General features: G+C 45.8%; 2 protein-coding genes across 2 annotated transcripts in view; both read left to right on the top strand.

The window, feature by feature from the left end:
* The window catches only part of cntn1b (contactin 1b), an 836554-nt gene that overhangs the window by 65285 nt on the left and 746273 nt on the right, over window positions 1–24996 (top strand). The gene's annotated exons all lie outside the window — the stretch shown is intronic.
* LOC121293038 (putative histone H2B type 2-D) lies at window positions 20174–24062 on the top strand. The gene is made up of 3 exons (XM_041215631.1): window positions 20174–20542; window positions 21298–21391; window positions 23983–24062. Exons 1-3 carry the CDS (start codon window positions 20174–20176, stop codon window positions 24060–24062), a joined length of 543 nt encoding a protein of 180 aa, XP_041071565.1.

Below are 24996 nucleotides of genomic sequence, written 5' to 3'. Positions count from 1 at the left end.
AAATGTTACACTCGTGTTCAAATAAATTGGGGAGCAGGGTGGTCCTGGTAATTACAAGTGAAACACAGTAATATCAGTGGCAGGAAGCTGCTAGAGACTATTTTCAAAGACAAGGAGTGGAATTTTATGGCCCTGTTGCGTTGGGGGCCAGGCTGTAAAATACAGCGAGCTGTTCAAAAGTCCATTGATTTTGGTGGGACTAGAAACCCCCCCCCACCACCCCCCTGGTGTGAGGGGCCGTAAAATCCGCCCAGAATGAATTCTCACTTGGAGGACCATGGAGGATAGCCAAAACAGATTTGTTAAAGGCAAATAGTGTTCCTGGTTGTGTTCTTTGAAGTAAGTGGGATTGTTAAGGGTAATGCAGCAGATCTATATATGGACTTCAAAAAGGCATTTGATAACATAATAATAGACCTATTCATAAAACTGAGGCACATGTTATTAAAGGGATGGTGAAAACTTGGGTATGTATTTGACAATTGAATAGGAGGCAAGGAGTATTGTTTCTTTTAACTGGAGGGAAATATGCAGTGGTGTTCCCCAGGGTTCAAGTATTTGGATCAATACTTGAATGTAGTCAACAGTGAGCAGGATAGAAACAGACTCAGGAGGCAACAGACAGACTGGTGAAATGGGCAGACTGGTGGTAGCTGCAGCTTAATGCGGATAAGTGTGCAGTGATCCACTTTTGGAGAAATTGGGATTATACCATTTGAGGAGGGTGTAAGAGAAGAGACCTGGTAGTGCATATTCATGAACCTTTGGATGTGGCAGGGCAAGTTGTTAAAGCAGCCATGACAGTATACAGGAGACTTGACTTCCAGAGGGGCATTAAGTAAAAAATAAACAAGAAAGTTACGCAAAACTTTTACAAATCATTGATCAGAGCAACTAGTATGTACAGTTCTGGGCACCACTCTTTAGGGAGGAAGATGATTTAGGAAGGACTGTCGAGGGCACAGAATAAGTTTACCAGCAATTTTAGTCTGGAAGTGGAGGTTGTGCAAGGTGTTAGCAAGGATGATGGCTCTCCACTGTATTGTTCCCATAGAGCAGCACTCCAGCATGCCTGAATGGTGATGGACTCAACCTTCAGACCAGGGCTTGATGGTTACTGGTAGATCAAAACTAATGTATCCATTTATCATGCAGCACTTCTTTTAAAACCTTAGGGTGCAGACCAACAGATCCAGGGGGTTTGTTAGCTTTTAGCCCAATTAATTTCAGTAGTACTGTTTCTTTGCTGATATTACTTTAAGTTCCTCGCACTTATTAGACATTTGGTTCCCCACAATTTCCGGTATGTTCTTTGTGTCCTCTAGTGTGATACAAAATATTTTTTTAATGGTTATTATATTTCCTTTTTCCCCATTATGATGTAGCTGCCTCTAAGGGCCCGAATTTCCTTTTACATAACTTGTGATCTGTTTTTATACATCTTGCTAGTTTACTAATTCTAATTTCTCCCTTTCAATTTCTTGCTGATTTTAAAACCTCCAAATCCTCAGACTTCCTACTCTTTTTGGCACCATTGCAAGCCTTTTTTTCCATCTAATACCATCCTTATTTTCTCTAGTTAGCCATGATTTTACCCAAGTTGCTGTGGCCTAGAGACTTGACTATTCTCTTCAGACTTAGAGATTTACCGCTTACCTGAACCATCCTTCCTCTTTACTAGTTTAAAATTCTATCAGCCGATTTGCTATTCGATTTGCTAGGGCATTAGTCCCAACCAGTTTAAGTGGAGCTCCTCCCAACAGAATAGCTCCCTCTTTCCCCAGCATGGGGGTTTTTCCTCATGAATTGAAACCTCTGCCTCCAACTCCACACTCAGCCACGTTTTTATGCCAGTTTGCATCTTTGCTCAGGTAACATTCCAGAGATGACTCCATTTGAGGTTCTGCTTTTTAGTTTATACCCCAGCTCCTCAAACCCCCTCAGCGGAAACTCATTCCTAGATCTGCCTAGGTCATTGGCATGTGGTAGAGCGGATATCAGGAGAGATTGAAACTGCTCCAGTTTCGACATAAGCTTGAGAAACAACGCGTCCTTCTTTTGATTAGGCACTTTGCAGCCTTCTGGACTCAATGCTGAGTTCAGTCATTTCAAACCATAATCCCTGTTCTATTTTGTTTCCTTTCCATTGCTTTTGTGCTTTATTTCAGTTAGCAGCACACCTGCTCTAGGCAAATATTTTATTTGTTTAGTTTTTACCCGATCACCATTCCCTTTTGGCCCTGGAATACTGTCATTCAATCGCTCCTGATTTTCACCCTTTCATAGACCTTTTTGCCCTAATCCCACCCACCACTATTGCCTAACTTCTCCCAGTTCCAACGAAAGGGCAACAAACCTGAAAGGTTAACTCTGTTTCTCTCCACAGATGCTGCCATACCTTGCCGCGTGTTTCTGGCACTTTCTGGTCTATTTGCAGTCCTTTCAACGAATTTAAATAGTTTGAATTTATTTAATAATTATAGGTTTCTAGTTTTTCATAGTCAGCATCTCAGCATCCCACTCTGTTTATGATGCACTCTGCTAACATTGCGATCTGCAGTTATGCTCTGTGCCTTAGCTGTCAGCTTGCAGTTTACAACAAGATTTGGTTCGATAATGGTTTTAATTTTGTCATGGTGCATTCGGAACTTCAATGAGTTTTCAAAGGTATTTTCATCTGACCTTTTCAAATCCAAGAATTTACCTGGGCTTCCAGAGAAAGAGAATCTCTGGAGCCTTTGAAGAGCCTCTGTTGAAATCTCCAAAGAGATTCAGCCAAGCAAGGCAACATCTGTGGCAGGTGAGATAAAAGGAGTGATAAAGAACTGTTAGGTTTGTGCAATTATGGTATCATTTAGCTTCAGGACTTCAAGATAATCTCTATTACAAGGGCAAAGCTAAACCAAATAGCAAAATACTGTGGATGCTGGAAATCTAAAATAAAAACAGAAAATGCTGGAAAAAAACTCAACAGGCCTCGCAGCACCTGTGGAGAGAGAAACAGGGTTAATGCGTTGAGTCCAGTATGACTTCTTCAGAGCTGGAGAGAGGTAGAAATGTGATGGGTTTTATGCTGTTGAAAAATTGATTGGATGGGCAGGTGAAGTAAAATGGGATTGGTCGGAAGGCAAGAGAGATTAAATGACAAAGGTTTCATGAGACACAAGAGAAAGGGAGTGGTAATGATAGTATGAAAGACGAAAGCTTTGGTCCAGAGTAGATGTTAATAGCAGAATAAAGGTAAGTGTAGGGAGGGTGTTGGTTACAGATCTGAATTTCTTAAAGAAGTCTCCGTAGACTTCTGTTGGTTAACTGTAAGTCTTCATTAACTACTAGAATTATTTACACATGTACAGTAAAGGGTACACACTAGAAGCTGTCTCCATGCTTAGGTCTATACATGTCTCTGCTCAATGCCACACCCTGGGTCTGGGTCATGTGCCTTGTTACATCAATGTGTGGGCAGTACTCGTTCCCACATTAACCCTATATGTGCCAGACCCTTATACTGCAGTAAATACTGTCTGAAAGCAAAATAGCAGAATGTGTTGATAGCAGAAAAAGGGTCAGCGTTGTCGGAAAGCTAAATCCTGAGAACAAGATACAGACTGGCACTTGTGGGGTTGGGTTGGGGGGGGGTGGAGGTGGAAACATATAAAAATGATTCACGATCTGAAATTAAGGCTGTAAAGTGCCTAACAGGAAGACGAGGTGCTGTTCCTCCAGCTTGCGTTGGGCTCGCTGGAACACTGTAGCAGGCTGACGACAGAGATGTGAGCATGCGAGCAAAATGGTGAATTGAAATGGCAAACGACAGGAAGGTTGGGAACCTGAACCTAACAGCAGCAATCTCGCATACTGCTGGCAAGGCCAGCATTTATTTGCCACCTCAAGTTGTCTTTGGGAAGATGCTGATGAGCTGTCAATTGGGTTGACTGAATCACTGGGGTGACATATTACTGTTGAGTAGGGAGATCCAGGACTTATGCCCAGTGACAATGAGGGAATTACAATATAAGAACATCAGGATGATGTGTAACTTGGATATGATGTTATTTATGTGCATCTGCTGCAATTGGTGATGGAGATCGCTGATGTGGAAGGTCCCGACAAAGAAGTGTTATTAGATTTGTGCCAAACATGCTTTTGACTGTATGACATATTCTGCAAACAAAATAGAGATTACTAATTTAGTTTGCACAGGGATGTCATTATTTTGGAAGATCCAATGCATAAATTCATTCTAATCCTAATTATTTTGAGCTAGATGTGATACTCATGTGATGATCTTTTCATGCTCATTATGAAGCAGTGCTAATAATTTTTGCCATTTCCTCTTGAGCTTGCAAGAAAAGTACAGATAATTGGAATGGTAATCCCTTTATAAGGAGAAGAGGAATAGAAGATTGTCTTTTCACCACTGCTATTTCTGAATTCACAGTTCATCATGTGAATGCAAAAATTATGAAGTGATGAACTTGTACAAGACCTTGGTTAGATCATAATCGGAAGATTTTCTGCAGTCTGGACACCGCATTCAGGGGAGGATATTGGAGATGTGAAAAGCAAACACTCAAGATTCACAAGAATGATAACCAGAATTACAAGTTACGTTAATAGAGGCTGAAAAAGTCCAGGCTTTTAACCTGCTCTACTTCAGTCAAAGAGGAGATTTAATCAAGGTGGCCAAAAACATCGAAGATTTTAAGAAGGTCAACAGAGATGGTTTGTTTCTATTGGTTGATGATTGGATGCTAAGGAGGCTTAAGTTCAGAAATGTCACTAAAGAATGAAGAGAAAGCTACTTTGTTACCCCATACAGAGGGTCAATGGAAAATGGAATGTTTAACCACAAAGTGATATTGAGGCAAAGACCAGGACATAGTTTAAAAGGGAATATGAAATAAACATTTGCAGAGGAATATGATAAGGACATGAGAAATGGAATTGGAGTAGATGGTTCCAACTGAAGATGTAGTACTGACTGGATGCATTGAGTGGCCCTTTATGCTGTACATTCTATTAAAACTTGGACATTATTAATGGAATTAATAGAGCCGTTTTGTTTTATTTTTCCTTTGAAATATAGAGGGTTGAGCTTTTTGAATTGAAACCATTTCTTTCTAGTATTTTTTTTTTCCTTTTCTTCAATCAAACGAGAATCATACTCCTCGATCCTGTGTGGGCCTTTGAGTCCGGTGGGCTGGCCTTATAATGATATGCTGATGTGTTACAATGAGGTTCCCAGTGTCTGATGGCAGGAAATGCGGTCCTCTATCGATGGGCTGAGTGGACAAGAGCAAACTGATTTCACGATGTCGTCAAACTGATTTTTGGCCTTTTTGCCATATTGTCCACTCTTGCCACCGAACACACCCAATGCCAGCCCACTGTTCAAGTTTTCAGACCAGGTTTCAGTAATCCTTAAAGTGCTCAGCTTCAGTTCTTCATGATTGATTCCAGTAACTTCCTCACAATGGATTTTAAACTGAAAGACTTATAGTTTCCTGATTTTCCCTTCTGTCCTCAATTCTGCAATTTTCCAATCGAATGGAATAATTCCTGAACCTGGAGAGCTTTGAAAAATTAAGACTCAACATAACTTCAATTATTCCACCTGTTTCTTTGAATACCCTACAATAGAAAACATCAGTTTCTATCCATCTGAAGTCCCAGTGCTTTCTCCAATACCATTTGCATTTGATAATTCATCCCTTTGTCTTAATGTTGGGAACCTTTTTACTGTTGGTCTTTGGTCCTCTTCTACTATGAGAACAGATATAGATTATTCATGAAATAATTCCACCATTTCCTTATTATATGTCACGGAAGCTGACTTTAATGGGCCTACAATTCCCCAACCCCCTCACCTACCAGCACTTACTAAAATACTTGTTAAAAGATGTTTACTGTTTGCTTTGATATCTCTTGCCTTTTTTTTGACATCCAATTTGCACATCTCATTGCTCTCTTATAACCCCTGTGTTAATATTTATAGCTTACAACCCCTGTGTTAATATTTATAGCTGTCCCAGGCTGCAGAGTTTTCACCTTTTCCTTTCATCTGTGTAAATATTTTCATTGAGCTTGATACTGTCTCTTATTTTGTTTGTTGGCCATTGTTCTCTAATGAAGCTTTTGCTTTTTGATGGGTATTATGCCAAAAACCTCTTTGAATACTTCCCACTATTTGTCTGCAGATTCACCCATTAAGGGCTCAGCCCAATTTCCTGTGGTCAGTTTATTTACTGATATCTTTGAATTTCGCATTAGTTAAGTTAAGAACCGTGGGGCAGAATTTTAACAATGGCCGTGCTGTTTCTGACAGCATTACCAGCCACTGTGCACCACCTACCCTCTCTCGCTCTTGCCCACTTCCCACACGATTCTAAGTAAAATTCGAAGTGCTGCCAGCGTGTGCAGGAAACTTGCGATTCCACGGCAGGGAAGTTTTTCATTGGCGAAACTTGCTGTCCGCTGACAATGCTGCAGCCACTGGCGGCTATAAAACAGCCTCCTGGACAAAAGGGGAACTCTGCATCACGGTGACAACTTTGCTGCCAAAAGCCAGTGCCCATTTTCAAAGAAGTTTCCTCAGGGTGGCTGAGCCCTGACCAGCCTCCCCTTCTGGTGCTGGTCTTGCAGCCTCTGTTGTTGACCGGCAAGATCCCGTGTTGTATCCTCTCCTCCTGCTTCTGAGGCTGTAGGATTGGATGTGTGGGCCTGCAAGCATTCCAGCAATTGTGTGAAGAAGGTGGTGTTTGAGAACATTGTGCCCATGGATTTCGCCCATAGAACTGATGAGCGGTGAGATTATCAGCTTCTTACATTGTCCACAACCAAAACTTCACCCACCACACCCAGGATGGTAGGCGCTTCACTCTTCCACTCCTGGATGCTCCCGACCTCGCTCTACAACTTCCTCCCCCTCACCCTTGAGTTACCCTTGCCACTCTGGAGCCTCCATACAAGCTGCCATTCTCCTGCTCCCATCCCTTGTGTCACAGGAAACTGCTGACCTTCGACACAACTGTAAAAGGCCAACTGGTGCACGCCACCTTTAAACAAGCACCAGCTGGGTGCCATTAGATTCTTGTGCTCTGCTGGCTTTATCTTGAAGGTAGGATGTAATTATTAAAAAGCTTTGCACTGAGCGTTCATGGCATTTCAATGTATTACAAATAGAAACTTGCCATAGGCTGACATGAGACACAACATACCGCAAACGCATCACTGACTGAATCTCAGCATTACAACCTGCCATCGAGAAATCAAAATTTTGGCTCCTGTCTAGCTCAGTCACCCCACAAGCCACATTTCCCGCTTTTGCAGGCTTCATAAAGCTCTACCCCCGCCGCCCCCCCCCCCACCCCCAGCTTGGTTTGTGACTTCTCCATCTCCCTCTCAGACATGATGTGAAATTCAAATACTATCAGGATTCACGAGACGTAAACTGTTCATTACATTCTGTGAAATGCTCTTTTCCCTTGGCAGTTCAACAACAGATTGTCCTAGAAAACTGTGCATAATACATTTAGAAATTCATTAATTGTATTGCTTGAATTATTTTGCTTCTCCTAGCCTATGTGGAAATTGAAATCCCATATTAAAGTCACATTGCTTCTGCTACATGCTTCACCTCTCTGCGTATTTATACATCCCTCCCACCACATCACCACCATCAAGAAGCCTGTAGATAACTCCCACCAGAGTGTTCTATTCTTCACTCTTCATTAGTCCTACCTATACTGTTTCCACTGTCTGTTTACCCTTACGATTGTCCTTTCTTTCCACTGTAATAATTGTGTCTTTTATTAATATTGCTACCCGTCCTTTCCCAATTTCCCTGTCCTTTTTTAAAGATGCTTCAGCCTGGAATCCCAGGCTTGCAACCAGAACTCTGTGAGGGCTGTTACATCGTAGCCTTTAATATGAATCAAACTCCCTTCTACATTCTTATTTTTGCGTTCCGCTCTGGGACTTCCATATTCACTACCTTCAATTCAAAAGACCCCGTAATGGGTTTCCCAGTAGCAATGTCTCTTTGTTTTACAGAGGGGTAGTGGTGGGAGGCAGGTTAGTTTCTACAGAAAGCACTTGGTGATATTCCCGCCCCACAATATCCCTGCCTCCGCGGACCCAGTGCATGTGGAGATGCTCTGTCACGAGGGAAGCCTTCAGGGAATTGGATCAGAGTGTAACCTAACCTGCACCTAGTCTCCAAACGTCAACTCTTTTCTTCTCCGCCGATGCTGCCAGACCTGCTGAGTTTTTCCAGGTAATTCTGTTTTTGTTTTTGTTTTGGATTTCCAGCATCCGCAGTTTTTTTGTCTTTATATAGGAACCGCATTGACTGGGAAAGCCGGCAGCATTAGTAACACCATTGCGGACAGATGTGTTAAGCATGCTGGAGATTTTGATTTGCTCAAGCATCATTTTTCAGTTGAAGGTTGACTTGGGAGCCCAAAATTGGTGGTCATCAATATGAGATAGCGACTAATAAATCTAATAAGAAATTCAAGAGAAATTTCCTAACTCGGTGATTAGAATGTGGAACTTGGTGCCGCATGGAAAAGCTGAGGCGATTAGCATAGATGCATTTAAACTAGATAAGTAGCTTAGGACAGAAAGGAAGAGCAGGGTGCAGTAACTAGAGTTAAGTGAAGTAGGATGGGAGAAGGCTCATATCTAACTGCTGGCATACCTTTTGGATTGAATAGCTTGTTTCTGTGCTGTAACTACCATGTATTTCTATGTAGAATGCAGCAATATGACAGACGCTGAGGGGCAGGATTCTTTGTGACTCTCCACCTGCCTTGGTGCAAGCCTGTAATGTTTGACCTCTCCAAGAATGCATCATGTTTCAGCCAAGTGCTACCCGAGTGGCAGGAGTACTTAAGGCTGCCATCTCAAGCTGGTGTCTCCTGATCCTCTGGTCTGAAACATCTTCTGTTTCACGTTCAACTGCCAGCTCCTCCTGCTTTGTGTATCATCCTGTGTGCTATTTTTGGCTCACTTAAAATACGTGTCACCAGGCGCTTAATTCTTGGGGCTGAGTTTTCTGGCTGACGTGTGGGTGGTGGGCCCTGCACATCAGTGTTTAAAATGTTGGGCTGACGTTGGGCGAGCGTCCCGACATCAACGCGCAGCTTTGCGATATTTAGCTGGGTGGGCGCGCGATGAAGTTCGACGCGGACCCACCATTAATTAAAGGCCTGGTTAAGGCCCTTAACTCGGCAATCGGTGCCGATTTTGAGGAGCCCGTGTGATCTTCTCCATGCACGGGCCCAACGGGCAGGCGGGTAACTGATTTTTAACAAACCTCATCCACGGGCAGGATATGTGGGCTCAAAGGGGTTGTTCATGCTTTTTCTGAAGTATTTATTGCAGAAAGTGTTTTAAACTTGCCTGTGTGATTGTTAACAGTTCAGATCAATTTCCAAGAGCTTTCTCTGCACTTTGAAGCTTCAGCTCACCAGTCTGCAGACAGTAATCTTTATTGGGCCTGCAGCTTTCCGGAGGCCTCCATTTAATCTGGGGGTATGGGTTCTGACATCTCCACTAGAGGCAGCTCCTCTGAGGAGGAAGGGAGGGATAGAATAAGGTGGAGGCCAGGAGTGGATAATTAGCCTCCAGGGGAGCCACCTTTGGGAGGCCAGGCGCAGGCACAAGGGGCGCAGGGCCAAGAGGTTGTCCAAGGTAGAAGGGGCCGCAGAAGATGCCACTATCCTGCTGCCAGGGTTTACAAGCGGTGAAGCAGCTACCTCAATATGTCTGAGGTGCAGTGCTGAAGGAGGCTCCGTCTCTCAAGGGAGACAGTCAACTATATCTGTCAGATGATTGGGCCTGAGATCTCCCCTAACTGTGTGGGTTGACACCCCATGCCAGCGGCTCTAAAGGTCACAGCTGCCCTCAGCTTCTATGCCTCTGGCTCCTTCCAAGGCTCGGTGGGTGATCTTTGCGGAGTCTCCCAATCAGCTGTCCACACTTGTGTCAAGCAGGTGACAGATGCTCTGTTCAGACGGTCATTGACCTTCATCCACTTCCGCTGGGACCAGGCAAGTCAGACACAGTGAGCCAGAGGCTTCGTGGCCATTGCTGGCTTCCCCCGTGTCCAGAGTGCTATAGACTGTACACATGTGGCCATCAAGGCGCCAGCAGGTGAGCCCGGTGCCTTCATCAACAGGAAGGGCTTCCACTCCATGAACGTGCAGATAGTGTGTGATCACAGGATGTTGATTCTACAAGTCTGTGCAAGGTACCCAGGCAGCTCCCACGACGCCTACATCCTCAGACACTCCCAGGTGCCGGGGCTCTTCAGTGCTCCAGCCCGGCTGGATGGATGGCTGCTGGGTGACAGGGGCTATCCCCTCAGAAGGTGGCTCATGACGCTTCTCCACCATCCAAGAACAGAAGCTGAGCAGCGGTACAATAGGAGCCACGGCTCCACAAGGGCTGTGGTGGAGAGAGCCATCGGTCTTCTCAAGATGCGCTTCTGTTGCCTGGAACGCTCAGGGGGTACACTCCAGTACCCCCCAGATCGTATCTCGGTGATGCTGCACTCTCCACAATCTTGCGCTGGAAAGGGGGGATGCAGCTGACGATGAAGACCTTGACGCAGTGGATGAGGCTGCACATGATGAATCCAGCAGTGGCTCAGAGGATGAGGAAGCACAGGGCGATGATGAGGGGCAGCACACCGACCCGCTACTACACCAAGGAGGCAGGGACACCCGGGACACTTTAATCCAAAGAACCTTCAGCTAGCTCCACTCACATGGACCAGAAGGACCAGCATTGCCTGGCGCTTCCACAAGTGGCATTTAGGTGCCACATCTTCCACCTCATCAGCTGCAACTAAGGGCTTAGTACAGAAACATCAATGTCCACCCAAACACTCATGATATGTCTGTGAAACATACAAATGCAGCACAAAGGAAACACCCTCAGCCATGGTCCAAAAACTGGACTTTATTCAGTCCAAAATAAAACACAAACGTCGCTTAGACGTACATAATGAAACATTCCCTAATCTAAGGCCAACACCAAATCACCAGTGACAAACCCGTGGAGTGCATAACATGCCTTACGCTTTTGTTTGCGGGTGCTACATCTTGGTGCCGCCCCCATCGCTCGGAGTGTCTTGTGAGCCAGCTGCTGACTCTGTCCAGTTGGCCTCGATGACCCTGGTGGCCGTCCTCTGGCCTGTGGAGCCTGTGCTGGCCCCACCTGGGAGGGAGCTGCCAGTTCCTGAACTGGCACCTCCCCAGTTGTCGCAGCTTCAACAGATGCAACAGTCACTGCAGAGGGGCGAAGGGGCTGCTGCCCTCATCTGGAGCACCCTGAGAGGAGCTCGCAGAGACAACAGGCAGCTGCTGTGCCAACGTGAGGTCACATTGGACCTCCCTGCTCACCGTGGTTGGATGGGCACCGAGCTGAGACACTTGGTGCCTAGAACATCTCCCACATTGGGAATGACCACTTGTGCCCATTATCACTGTGAGGGCTAATGCAGGTCAGAGGTAACCCAATCAGAAGAGTCTCAATCCGATTGTAGCCCCTCTCCATGAGAGTCACCAATCTCTCAGTGGAGGAAGCCTGAAGCTCCGTCCTGAGGTTCATGCCTTCACCTACACTCTGCCTGGACTCCTCCATCGCAGAGACCAACTGAAGCACACTCTCATGCAACCCTGCCAGATGCTCCTGTGCATCCTGCCGCTTGTCCTGCAGCTGCTGCATTGGTGACACCTCCAGAGGCAAATCATCACTGCCGGACTCAGCATGTGCCTGGTCTCCTGCAGTCCTCCAGATGCTGGAGCCATCGGCACTCTCTGCCCCTACCATCTCCTCCAGCGATTGTGAAGTGCCCTCTCCACTGTGACCCAGGACATTAGCCGACATTATATTCCCCACCAAAGTGTATGTTGCTGCGCTGGTGCCTGGCTGGCTGAAATGATGTGCCACAAGTTGCACGTCTTGGCCCTCAGATGGGGGGGGGTGGGGTTGGGGGGGGGGGGGGGGGGGGGGGGTGCTCCAGACTTGTTGGCCACGGCCATGCGGTGGTGATGCTGAAATTAACAACAAGGACAGTGCATCAGTTAGCGTTCAGTCAGTAACACCTTTCATCCCTTTCCCCCCCAGCCTCATAAGTCGCTCACCCTTCAAGAACCTAAGGAGACGAACATTGGTGGGGTGGTAAATAGTCAAGAGGAAGCCCAAACATTACACGTGCATACAGACAGGCTGGTCGGATGGCCTATGAATGCCACATGGAATGTTATGAGGATAAGCGTTCGGTTAAGCACTTGGGCAAGACAAGCAAGGTACAGGAATACAGGAGTAAAGGTAGGACCGTGGGAAGTCACAACGATTACAGGGACCTTGTTGGGCAGACCCGCTAAGGTGGGAGAACAGGAACATAAGGTGTTTAACAAGGTCAAAGCCAGACTTGCTTTTATTATCCGAGGAATAGAATGTAGGAAAAGGGAGGTCATGTTGCAAGTGCAGAAAACGCTGTTGAGGCCACATCTACACTTCTGCGTTCAGTTGTGACCTGTGCTTCATGGGAGGGATGGTATTGGAGTGGGGAGAGTGCAGAGGTACCTGACCTCGGTGCATGCTGGCCTGGAGAGTTGCAGTGATGAGGAAACATTGCAAACACTTGCCACATTTGCCATGGAGCACAGGAGATTGAGAGGTCACATTATTGACCTTCATACCGTTATGAGGGGCATAGAACAGGTGGACAGAAGGCAACATTTCCCCTTGGCGCAGGAATGAGTAACATGGTGGCATTTATTTAAGTTGAATGCCATGAGGTTGACAGGTAAGGCACTGACCACTTTTGGACAGAGTAATGGGGGACGCACTGGCTGAAAGGGTGGTGGAGGTACAAACCTTCTTAAGATGCATTAAGTCTTTGGCTGTGCAGCAGTGATGCCAGGGCATGTTAGGCCATGGGGATAGTGGTCACAAATGGGATAAGGCGACTTTGGAAGGTGGTGGAGAAGCGCATCCTCAAGGGGCTGAGGAACCTTTGTGTATGACCCACATGTCTGACTGTATCAGTCTGTAAATGAGCAGTGTTGCTGCATTAACAATTGCAGCAACCATCAGTGCTTTGGATGGTGGGGAGACAGAGTGGATGGGACTGTGGCCCTCAAATACCTTCCCGCTGGACCCCAGCCTCGCTGACACCTGCTGCCCTGGCCGCCTGCCTCCTCCCCAGCTCCATGGCCTGTTCCTCGAAGGTTGTGAGGTGCTGCAGCGCAGCGTGCCCACCACCAGTCCTATGGCACTCCCTCATATTGTTCTCGGTTTTCGCTTGCAGAACAGAGAAGAGGATTTATTGGGGCTGATCGCTCATGTAATCTGCACACACACGCCACATCCCAACCACAGTGGCCCATCTGAGGCCTCCAGCGGCTCCTGTCCACACTAATGATGATCAGTTCCCAGAAAATAGTACGGCTGCTCCCAACCCCCTCTCCCAACTGCCACCTTGGACACATTCAGCATCCATCACTTTGAATAACACACGGGTCTTAGTGCCCATGGCAAGGAGGTGCAACTAGGTGTGGCACCAAGGCCAGCAGATGGCTCTTGGCCACGACACCTTGAGGCTCCCCTTCCCCTATCTCATCACCATCAATATGACATGTGTTGGAGTTCTGAGTATGTGTCTAGCTGCCTCCCCTGCAGGTTGCCTCCAGACTACTCAAATGCAACAAACACCAACATATGCTGTGGGGAGAACCCATCTTCTCCTCAACCACTAAGGCTGATGTAAGCATGGTCACTATCTGTTTGCCCACCAGCGAGCGCCAAATGCCCAATGCAGTAATGACACTAAGACGTTGGGGGGGTGGGCCTCAAAGGCTAAGGCTACCTGCTGGGTCAAGTGGCCAAGGCTGACATGGTCCTCAACCTTCCAGAGCGCAGCAAGGTATTGAATCGCTTGTGGCACTGGGTTCCTGTGCAGTGCACATCGTCTTGGGCGCTTACTACCTCCCCCACCTCCTGCCACGCCTGCCTGCTGACGTGGTGGTGGGGGGGGGGGGGGGGGGGCTCCTCCTCCCATCCTCCGGATACAAAATATCCCGATAGTTGGACACCTCTTGGAGGAGGGCAGCAAGGCAGGCGTCAGAGAACCGAGGGGCACAGTGAACCCACCCCCCCCCACCCCCCCACCCCCCCCACCCTTGCTGGCCTATCCTACAGCCTGCCCCCCTCCTCCTCCTCTGCCCTCTAATCATGTCCTTCCCTATGAGCGGCCATAGTGAACATCCTAAAGGAAGCTGCCTGGCCACTCTTTATACAGACAGCCGGTTCCCCATTGGAAGCTGCAGTCTGAACACGCCCGCCTCCGATTCGATTTTCCCGATGTACACAGGAGTCGCTAACCCGCTGGGTGGCCTTTAATTGGCCGGCCCACGCAAAATGGTGGCGCAGCCCGTTCTGTAGGCGGCGATCAGCTGCCCACCTGCCGCCAACTCAGTTGGGCCCACCCACCCGTCAAGGGCAAAATTCAGCTCTAAGAAATGGGTAATTCACAGCGTGCATTGAAATGGCAGCAAGCCTGAAGACATTGGGTTGCTCTTTGTCGTTTCTTTAATGCACCATTTGTCTTGAAACCGAAGAATACTAGGGAGGCGGTGAGGTAGTGGTTTGTTGATGGATTAATAATCCAGAGGCCCAGGGTAATTCTCTGGGCACTAGGGTTCGAATCCCACCACAGCAGATGGTGAAATTTGAATTCAGTAAAAACCTGGAATCTGATAACCATGGAACCATATCAATTGTTGTAAAAACCCATCTGGAAATCTGCAGCCCTTACATGTGGCTGTGGACCCACAGCAATGCGTTTGACTCTTCACTGCCCTCTGAAATGGCCTATCAAGCTACTCTGGTGCATCACCACCACCTTCTCAAGGGTAAATAGGAATGGGCAATAATTGCTGAACAAAAACAGAATTACCTGGAAAAACTCAGCAGGTCTGGCAGCATCGGTCCCAGCCAGCGAGGCCCACATCCCGTGAATTAATAAAAAGCTTTGAAGTGCGATGAATGGTATATAGTGTTATGATGCACAGTAATGAAATTACAATTTTTTAGAAAAACCATTTTAAAGGTGACATTTTAAAAAGAAAAATTCCTTGCGCTGAGTTTAAAGACTGTTTCAAAATGGCTCCAAGCTACCAGACATAATTATGGATTTCAGACTGGGTCCCCTCTTCCAAGAGCACAAAATACAATCCTTAATTTAATTATAGGTCAATGTGGTCAAGCCTAAGAGATAATGAAGGTTTTTTGAGGCCACATTGTAAGGATATATATTGCACCTTAACCAGGACAAAAGCTAAGAACCCCAAGTGAGAAAAGGGCCATTTGAAGTATTGATGCCTTATTTGGGAGATGACTTGTACAGGTCACATGATAACAGTGACCATCCTAGCTATTGCAAAAAGCATCGAAAAGGGCAGGAAAAAGAAAACACCTTCAGAGAAGCAGACAAGAGCTTCAACCAGGGAGAGGGGTTCAATCAGGTAAAAAAAGGATCACACCACAGTTCCTTGAAAGAGAACTAAAGAAACGCCTCTCTCCTGACTTAGTTTACTAAGCTACCTGTGAAAGCAACCTCTGGCAATTTGACAGTGGAAGCATTTGCAGCCACAATCGTACAGCTTCAAAGCCTTCACTTCAGACAATGCAACATCTCTTTGGTTTCATATGCTGGTCATGTGATCTGTCTGTAGTCTGATTCAGTTACTTCAAACTGGTTTACTTACACGATGCACACTATATACATATGAGTGACCATCTTAATACTCTGGGGACCTGAGTTCAAATCCCACCATGGCAGATGGTGGCATTTGAAGCCAGTACAAATCTGAAATTAAAAAAGAGTCTAATGATGACCATGAAACTACTGTTAATTGTTGCCAAAACAAATCTGGTTCACTAATGCCCTTTAGGGAAGGAAATCTGCTGTCCTTAGTTGACAGGGTAGATGCTGAGCGGCTGTTTCCCTGTGTGGGAGAGCCTAGAACCAGAGGGCATAATCTTAAAGTAAAGGGTCGCCCATTTAAGAGAGAGATGAGGAGGAATTTCTTCTCTCAGAGGGTAGTGAATCTGTGGAATGCTTTCCCTCAGAGGCTGGGTCATTAAGTATATTCAAGGCCGAGATAGACAGATTTTTAATCAGTAAGGGAATCAAAGGATAAGGGGAAAAGACAGGAAAGTGGAGTTGAGGATTATCCGATCAACCCATGATCTCATTGAATGGCGCAGAAGACTTGATGGGCCGAATGTCCTACTTCTGCTCCTACGTCTTGTGGTCTTTTTAGTCTTATGGCTTACATGTGACTCCAGTCCCACATCAATGTGGTTGACTCTTAAATGTCCTCTGAAATCACCTTCTTAAGGTGATTTAGGGATAGGCAATAAATGTTGGCCTAGCCAGTGATGTTGACATATCATGAATGAATAAAACAAAAGAACTGAACCTAGTCCAAAATATCATGCATAGTTGTTTTTTCCCATGCACGTACTTGTAACCACAGGATGTCTGATGGACTTGCCTTTTTGTCTCTTTGAAAGTTCATCCGTCTCATAGGTGGTGATGAGACTTCCCAAGTTAGAGACATTGTTGCTTTCAAAGATCATTTGAGAAAACACAGGAGTAGGAAAGAGAGTTTTTTGCAAATCATATGTTTCTGAGAATTGTGTTCCAAGAATTGTCAGCTTATTTCCACTGCACCTTTGCAGTAATTTTAAGCATATTTTTACAATGTCTCTGGCCAGATTGCTTGGAGGCGGAATGTTCTGGATATTTGATCTGAGGCGCTAATTCCCAGGCATCCACCTGATCTTGCCCCCTTGCGGAGCTGGGAAAATTCTGCCCACAGTGTTCTTAAAATGCAAGTTGAGCAATTCTTGTTCAGTCACCAGCCCTGCAAGTGCAATTATAATTTTGGATTGTTTCTGGGATGATGATGCATTTGTCGCCATGACAATTGATGACGCTGCTGAAAAAGGAAAATTAACGTGCATGGTGATTGACTGACATGCATCTGAGAAGTTGTGCATGCTGAGTGGAGCTGTTTGGATTATTTATTCATAGTTTTGCTTGATGAGATTTCTTAATGAATGCAGTGGGCTTATTGCATATAATCTGAATGTCTGAGCGGTTTGAAGGTTGGCTTTATAATGGCTGAAGTGAGAACTGGAAGTATTGCTGAAGCTCATCAAAAGTTGGTACAGGTTATAGAGGACACATTGATTATCTCAGAGCCTTTGATAGTACCCGTGTATATATCCTGCCTTTCCTTTTGCAAAGCATGACTTCTATTTAAGAAAATTGACATTCATTCGACACCAGTCACATTCCATACACTGTTGCGAAATGCCTGGCTGCTTAGTTATTTCAGTGGTATCAGATGAAGAATGAAAGAAGCGTTTTGCAGCCAATTAAGTACTTTTGAAGTATAGTCACTGATAAGTAGGAAACACGAGAAAATTTGCACACAGCAACATCCACACATGTCAATGTGACAATGGTCAGTTAATCTGTTTTGAGTGATGTTGGTTGAGAGACATATATTGGCCGGGGCACTGGTGAGAACTCCTCTGTCCGGCTTTAAATAATGACAAGGATTCTTATATGTTCATCTGTGGGACCTTGGTTTGACATCTCAATGGAAATTCAGCATATCTGATAGTGCAGCACTGAAATGTCAGCCTGGATTTTGTGCCCAGCTTTCTGTGATGGGACTTTTGCCCACAACTTTCCGATTTGGAGGCGAGAGTGTTTACCACTGATACTTGCACCACAACACGACTCAGTGAGGCGCGTTGCTTGGGGCATAGGAGAGCTTAAAGAGTGCCATGGGGTCTCCAATGTCTAGTCAAAGCATGGGTATGGATAGACAGGACCTCTCTCTCAAAATCTCACCTCAAAAGAACGTACCTCTGGAAATAGAAGTATATGAAAAGAGAACTTTGTATAGACCCATTGCCCTAACCAAGCATCGTTGTAATCGTGTGCAGCAGTGACTTATTCTAAACAGTGCAAGTTCCTGACAGAGGCTAAAGGAAATGCAAGAAACCAATTGAGGGAAGGATCCTTAAGGTAATTAAGTAAGCTTCAAGGAGACTATGCTAATGTGCAACTCCTTGTAATTACAGCTCACTAGCAATTTGTTTTATGTGGCTGAAAATCGCTCATTGCAATTTTTGGGTTTTGCAACAGATATTGGGCAGAATTTTGCCTTTGACAGGTGGGCGGGCCTCACCGGCTCGGCGGTGGGCGGGGAGCCGATTGCCGCCACCGAAACGGGTCCCGCCGCCATTTTGAGTGGGCTGGCCAATTAAGGCCCGCCCAGCGTGCTGGCCGATGGGAAGCGCTATGCGCTCCCTGTGCAGAGGGTGGAGGGATTCCTCAACTGTCAAATTGCGCTCCCTGAGCTAAGTGCTGTCTCAGGGAGATCACTGACAGTACTTCAAAGTTTAAAAATAGAAAAATAAAACAAAATCATTAACATGTTCCCCTCATGTGACAATGTCACACGAGATGGGACATGTTAATAAGTATCACATAAACTCTATTAAAGTTTTTTAAAACAGACATGAAACCTAATCCCGCCAATGGATGAGGTTTCATGTATTATCAGAAGCCCGCTGGGGCTCCTGGCCTGCCCGCCAGCCTTAAGCTTGGACAGGAAGGGTTTTTAATTGTTTTAATTATCCTGTCAATGGCCTCATTTGGCCATTGACAGGTCAGCGGGCGGACAACTGATTTCGCTGTCCGCCCGCCTTCCTGAATATTTAAATTGGGCAGGATGATGTCGAGGGTTTCTCCCAACGTCATCCCACGTCATTTTCCCGTCGGCGAGTGGGCCCTGCCCCCAAATTGCCAATGGAAAAGTTCTGGCCATTGTCTCTGGGCCACCATCACCAGTCTGTCCCTCAAGCAGACTTCTTATCCCATAAGTTCTGGACTGCACTTTTTCACTGTGTAAAAAAATAATGATAGCATGACATGGACAGAAGACTCTTGTTCCGTATATAAGGAAATGCAATGTGATGCATTCCATCATGTGTGTTCTTCTGTCATAAGCAAAGTGTCTCTGATGAGAACATAGGTACAGGAGTCTGTCATCTTGTTCCACTATTCAGAGACCATGACTGACCTGTGAACTGACTCCAAATACCAACCTTTTCCCTCCATTTCTTAATACCTTCTGGTTACCAAAAACCTATCAATCTCTAACTTAAAATTAACAATTGACCTAGCAACAGTGGAAACAGGACAGATGGAGAAAAACTATCAGTTTCCTCCTAATATCTTGAAAACCTCACTAAGTGACCCATTAACTTTTTAATTTCTAGGGTATACAACCCTAGCTTATCATAATCTCCATGTCATTTAACCCTTGGAGTCCAAGCAAGATTCCATTAAATTTACACTTCCCTCCCTCCAAGGCCATTATATCCATCCTAAGGTATGGTGCTCAGAACTGCTGAAAGTACTCCAGATGTTGTCTAGCCAGGGCTTTGTGTAGTTGTAGCCTAACATTACACTTTTTGTATTCTAGTCCTCTAGATATGAAGCCCAGAATTCTATTTGTCCTTTTGATTATTTTCTGCAACTGCCAATGACATTTTAACAATCTGTAAACCTGGACCTCTAAGACTGTTTTGGAATTCCACTGTTATTAGTTTTTCACCATTTAGAAAGTACTCTGACTTATTCCTTATAGGTCTAAAGTGGATGAACTCACACTTGCCAACGCTGAAATCCATTTGTCACAGTTTTGTCCATTCACTTAATCTACTAATATCTCTGTAATTCCATGCTTTCATTGACACTGCTCCCAGTGCTGCATACCTTTGCTTCACTGCCAAACTTAGATATGTGGCTTTCTATACCATCGCCCAAGTCATTTATAAATATGGTGAATAGTTCAGGACTCAACATAGATCCTTGCGGGACATCACTGGTCACATCCTGCCAATTAGAGTACCTGCCCATTACCCTTACTCTGCTTTCAGCTGCTCAGCCAATTTCCTAACCACGCCAATAATTTGCCTTCAATTACATGGACTTCGATTTAGCTAACAGTCTCAAAAGAGGGAACTTATTGAATGTCTTAGTTGGTCCAAGTTGAGTGGAATGCCTGAGGTGGTGGCTGCTGCGACTAAGGGCGGTGCATCCTGCAAGGTGAAGAAGCAGTCGCTGACTAAAGTCATCAAGAAGTGGAGGAAATCTCGTGAGCAGAGCTGCTCCACTTACACGTATAGCGTGCTGACCCAGATCCACCCATCCGCCAGGATCTCGTCCAAGGCCATGAGTATCATGAACCCCTTCATTATCGACATTTTCGAGCGCATCACGTCTCTTTCACTACAGCAAGTGCCACACCATCTCGGCAATGGAGATCCAGCCTCATGCTGCCAGGGGTACTGGCCAAGCATGCCGTCTCCGAAGGCACGAAAGAGGTCACCAAATACACCAACCCCGTTCAGGTCGATCATTCTAAAGGTTAAATAATACCCATGGGTATCTTGGAACCAGCACCTGGTTTATTTTAGCCAAAATGCATGAATGAACAGTACACAGTTTACACAGTGCAGTCAGTCAAATTTCTTAATCTGGTTAGGGAAAAGTAATAATGATGCCATGTGTTAAGAGCCCACAAGTTAAAAATGAAATGCCAGATTGGAAGGTTAGAGCAGAGGTTTGTGGTGATTAAAGCCTGGGTCCTGACCACTGACAAAGCTGTGCTATTGTTCTAGTGGGGCAGTGGATTTATCGGTGCCGCTGACAGATTTGGTCATCAATGTGAAAAGTACAAGATTCCTGGATTCATTTGAATTTTTAAACTAATATAAATTAAAGTAGACATTGTTTTCTCTGGCCAAAATTAGATGCGGTGGACTGCAGATGCTGTATGAAGCAGCCAATACATTGTTCAGAAACCAATTAATCCATAATGTGCTTTGGTGCCTGAAACAGAATATTTAACATGTTAATATGTGTAGATTGACAGATGTTGGAGTAGTCTCTTGACCACTGTGTCATTGGGGAAATCCATGAATGGGATTAAACTCTGTCTGGAGGAAATGTATCGGTCCGGTTTTTCTCCCAGCATTTTCTTTGTCTTGTGCTCGCTATGTAAAGATGTTGCAATAAGCAGAAAAGGCTCCAGTGTTTACTGGGGTGAGCTTTGTGAGTGGTTGGGAAATTTGCACTTTGTTCAATTTTAACGTCACAGCGTGTGTCTTTTCTTTTTTCAGCTGGTTCGCTGGCTGGAAGCCAGCCTGATTGACAGGCCTGGAATCCTGTCAGAGGAGGCTGCAACCCAAAGAGATGCAGGTAGCCTGCAACTGGGTTAGTTCTTGAGTTGAGGGGTGGGGAGGGGAGCCTGATTGAAGTTTGGGGATTGGAGTGTTGCTTTGGGTCGCTTTGGGGCAGATCGGCTGATGGCAGTAGGGGATGCAGGTAAACCTGCTGGGCCGGGGTAAAACCTCCTCCTCTTGGCCCACAAGCAGTGCTGGAAAGGCACTTGCCTCTTCTGTGAAGCAGTCCTCACCTTCCTTGTGCATTTAGGTTTCTGAGCTTTCCTGAGGCCTGGGATAGTCTGCCTGCTGTGTTTAAACTGGAAGATGGGTTTAATCTGAGGCGAGCAGCTTCATGATAATATTCTCCTGGGAGCGGGTTAGTTGCCTGCCCTCCATCTGCAGCCTTCTCCGTTGAAACTGGAATTGGGTGTGATTGATGGAAGTGGGCTCAAAGATGTTTGAAATTTGCACGTCACTCAACCCAAACCCATCCATTTCAGGAGGTTAAAATTATTTGCCCCCACCCCACAGAGCCTTGTGTGTGTGTACGTCTGTGTGCATGCATGTGCATCTGTTTGTGTGCATGCGCGCATCTGTGCCTGCGTCTGCATGTGTCTGCGTCTGCCTGTGTGTACGCATCTGCACGTGTGCGTGTGTGTATGTGTGTTGAAGAGCATTCCTAGGATTAGTGATTCCAGCATGTAACGCTAGACATCATGTGGGATACCTAACATGTTCTCCTGTGTCCTTCAAAGGACAATAGCTATGGGTAGAAATGTCCAAGATTTGCACAGGCAGGATAAGGGACGCTTTACCCGCTGGCTGCAATGGTGGCTTTTTGTGCTGTATCATACCACTCCTGCCTCTAATCATGCACCCACTGGAAACACGCCGTCTCACTGGCATGTGGCTTCCGTTTTGCCTACCATACCGTTACCTCGTCACTTCCTCACACAGGATGCCATATCTAAACTGCAGCTGTGCTTGCAGCCCAGGAGGGCCAGTGCCCTCTATATTACCGGTGCCGGCAATAAATGCTGGCCCAGCCAGCGAAGCCCACATTCCGTGAATGAATAAAAAAAAGACATGTGCCCGAAAGCCAAGAAGAGTGCAGCCCCCTGATTCAGTGACTCATCCGTGGGCCCACCAAGATGTTCTTTACTCCCACTTTGGCTGCAGGAGACCCATCAGTCTCACACACTCAGCCTTGGGAGAGGCGGTGGCAGAGGTGGTCAGTGCCAATGCTGCACACAAGAGGTCGGCCATCCAGTGCAGAAAGAGGATGATTGATCTCATCCGTGCCCCCAGGGTAAGACGACCATCTCATCACTCTAAACTCTCTCACTCAAAAGGCCATCACACATTCATTGGCATCTCACTCACTGCCAGCTCAAGGGACATCACCACTCACTCTCTCACAAACACCCTCCCAAATCCATCTGGCCTCATCTCCTCTGGAGACTGCCACCTCAGCCCTCAGCACTTGGGGGCACTTGCACAGATCAACATGTGGCCCCCACACACACCCTGGGATACCCTCCTTCCCCAGTACAGCCCTCACCCTGCAGCCTCTTCTCTTGCCTGAGGCCACTTCTCCCCCTTCCCCAAGCAAGCCCTTGCCCTGCAGTTGTTGAAATGACACCCCCACCTTATGGCTGATGTGATAGATAGAGACCTGCCCGTGAACCCCCTTAAAAGTGACGAAGAAAGGTAGGTAAACAAACCTCGAAGTCCTGAGCGAGGTGCAGCTCGCCAGTGCACGTCACTTATGTACAGTTGTGAAACACATTGGCGTGTGCCTGGATGATCCAGCACTGGGGGGATGATTCCAGCAAGCTGGACTTATAATGATATGGAAATGTATTACCAATGATGTTCCCAATGTAAGGATGATTGCAAACTGGTTTCACGACGTTGCAAAGTCAATTTCTGGCTTTCCCGCCATATTGTGCACTCACACTCACCATGACGCTCAGCGCGAACAAGGTTGGAAAATTCCGGCCTTTGTCTTATTTGTACATATTGTGTTGTACATGGGTGACCAAACTTCCAGCCCCCTATGGAGTTTAGATCTTCTTTCAACATTAATGTCAGCCCAGGTTGATTGTCTTTGATATACAAGCTCCATATGTTCCCAGAATTTTCTAACAAACCTGTCCTCTTACCTTGGGAGGCGGATTATTAATGTCTGGATAGGAATACTTTCCTGCAATCACCTAATGATTTCCTCAAGAAGCTATTCCTCATGTGTGAGCACAAGCTATTTGACACACACACACACGCACACACACACACACAGGTATTAGGTGTTTCTATCAGAATTCTTTTTTTTTTCCTGTCTAGCCCAGGGTCATGATGATCAATTGTAGCTTCAATATTTTACCCTCTTTTGCGCTCTCTGTCACCCCCCCCCCCTCTCTGATGCCCACCCGTCTCTCTGTGGCCCACCCCCTCTCTGTCTCCCCTCCCCACCTCCTGTCTAGATAGGATTACTTTGGGGTTTCCTATTTCCCTAAGAATGCTACTTTATTTGGATGCATTCATCGTCTTGCCATTTTGCTTCCTTAATCTCTTGTATTTTCTTTTCTGTGGCTATTGAGTGTTTAGCAGTGAGTGAAGTATATGCTTCCACTTTTTCAGTAAAATTTAAAGCTTCCAGTTTGACTCTTTCCACTGGTATTCTTGATAATGCATCTGCTGTCATCTGGTACTTCTCTTGAACATACTCAGTAACTGAATCATATCTTACAAGTCTTAGTCTAAAACATTGAATTCTAGGCAGCTTCTTGAAATCTCCTTTAGGTTACGCAGAGTAACCAAAAAGCTTTGATTGGTTTCAATTTTAAAGCTTAACCCCATGGCATAATTAGAGAGCTTCTCATACACCCATCTGGCTGTGAATGCTTCTTCCTCAGCAGTTGCATACCTTTTCTCTGTAACCGCAAAAGATCTTGAGATGTAATAAACTGCTTGTCTTTGTCTGCCTTTTTGAACTTGAAACATCACTGCGCCCAAGCCTGTAGATGATGGGTCCGTAGCTTCAATTGTTGGCAGCTCTGATCACAGTACACTAGCATTCCTGGTGAAATCAGGAGACTTCTGATCACATTCAAAGAATTTTGCAGGTCCACGTTCCAGCCTTGCCTCAACAGCTGTCATAATGGCTCAATGATTTCCACCAAGTTCGGTGGGAACTGGCCGACTTGAGTGACCATGCCGAGGAATCTTTGTAATCCCATGATGTTTTTAGGCGGTGGTAGCTCTCTAATGACCTTGGTTTTCTGCAGGTCAGCAGTAATTCCCAAAGCTTGCACAATGCGGCCTAAGAATTTTATCATCGGCTTTGCAAATTCACCCCTGTCGGTTAATGTGAAACCTGCTTCTTGTAGAATTTTGAGGACTGCTCTCATGCGATGGTCATGTTCTTCCCTCGATGAATCATGTACCATAACGTCATCCATATGACGCATTGCTCCTTTCATGCCTTCCAGGGCCTGAGACCTCATTCTTTGGAATATGTCAGGTGCAGAAGCAATTCCAAATGGTAACCTGTTAAAACAATAAAGACCAAAGGGTGATAATAAAAGTTAGCAACCTGGATTCTTTGTCCAGAGGCAACTGCCACAAGCTGCTGTTATCATCTAATTCTGTGAA

This window comes from Carcharodon carcharias, chromosome 21, assembly GCF_017639515.1.
Source record: "Carcharodon carcharias isolate sCarCar2 chromosome 21, sCarCar2.pri, whole genome shotgun sequence".
NCBI lineage: Eukaryota > Metazoa > Chordata > Chondrichthyes > Lamniformes > Lamnidae > Carcharodon > Carcharodon carcharias.
Note: the sequence above shows the minus strand (reverse complement) of the source record. Positions and strands in the feature narration are given on the sequence as shown.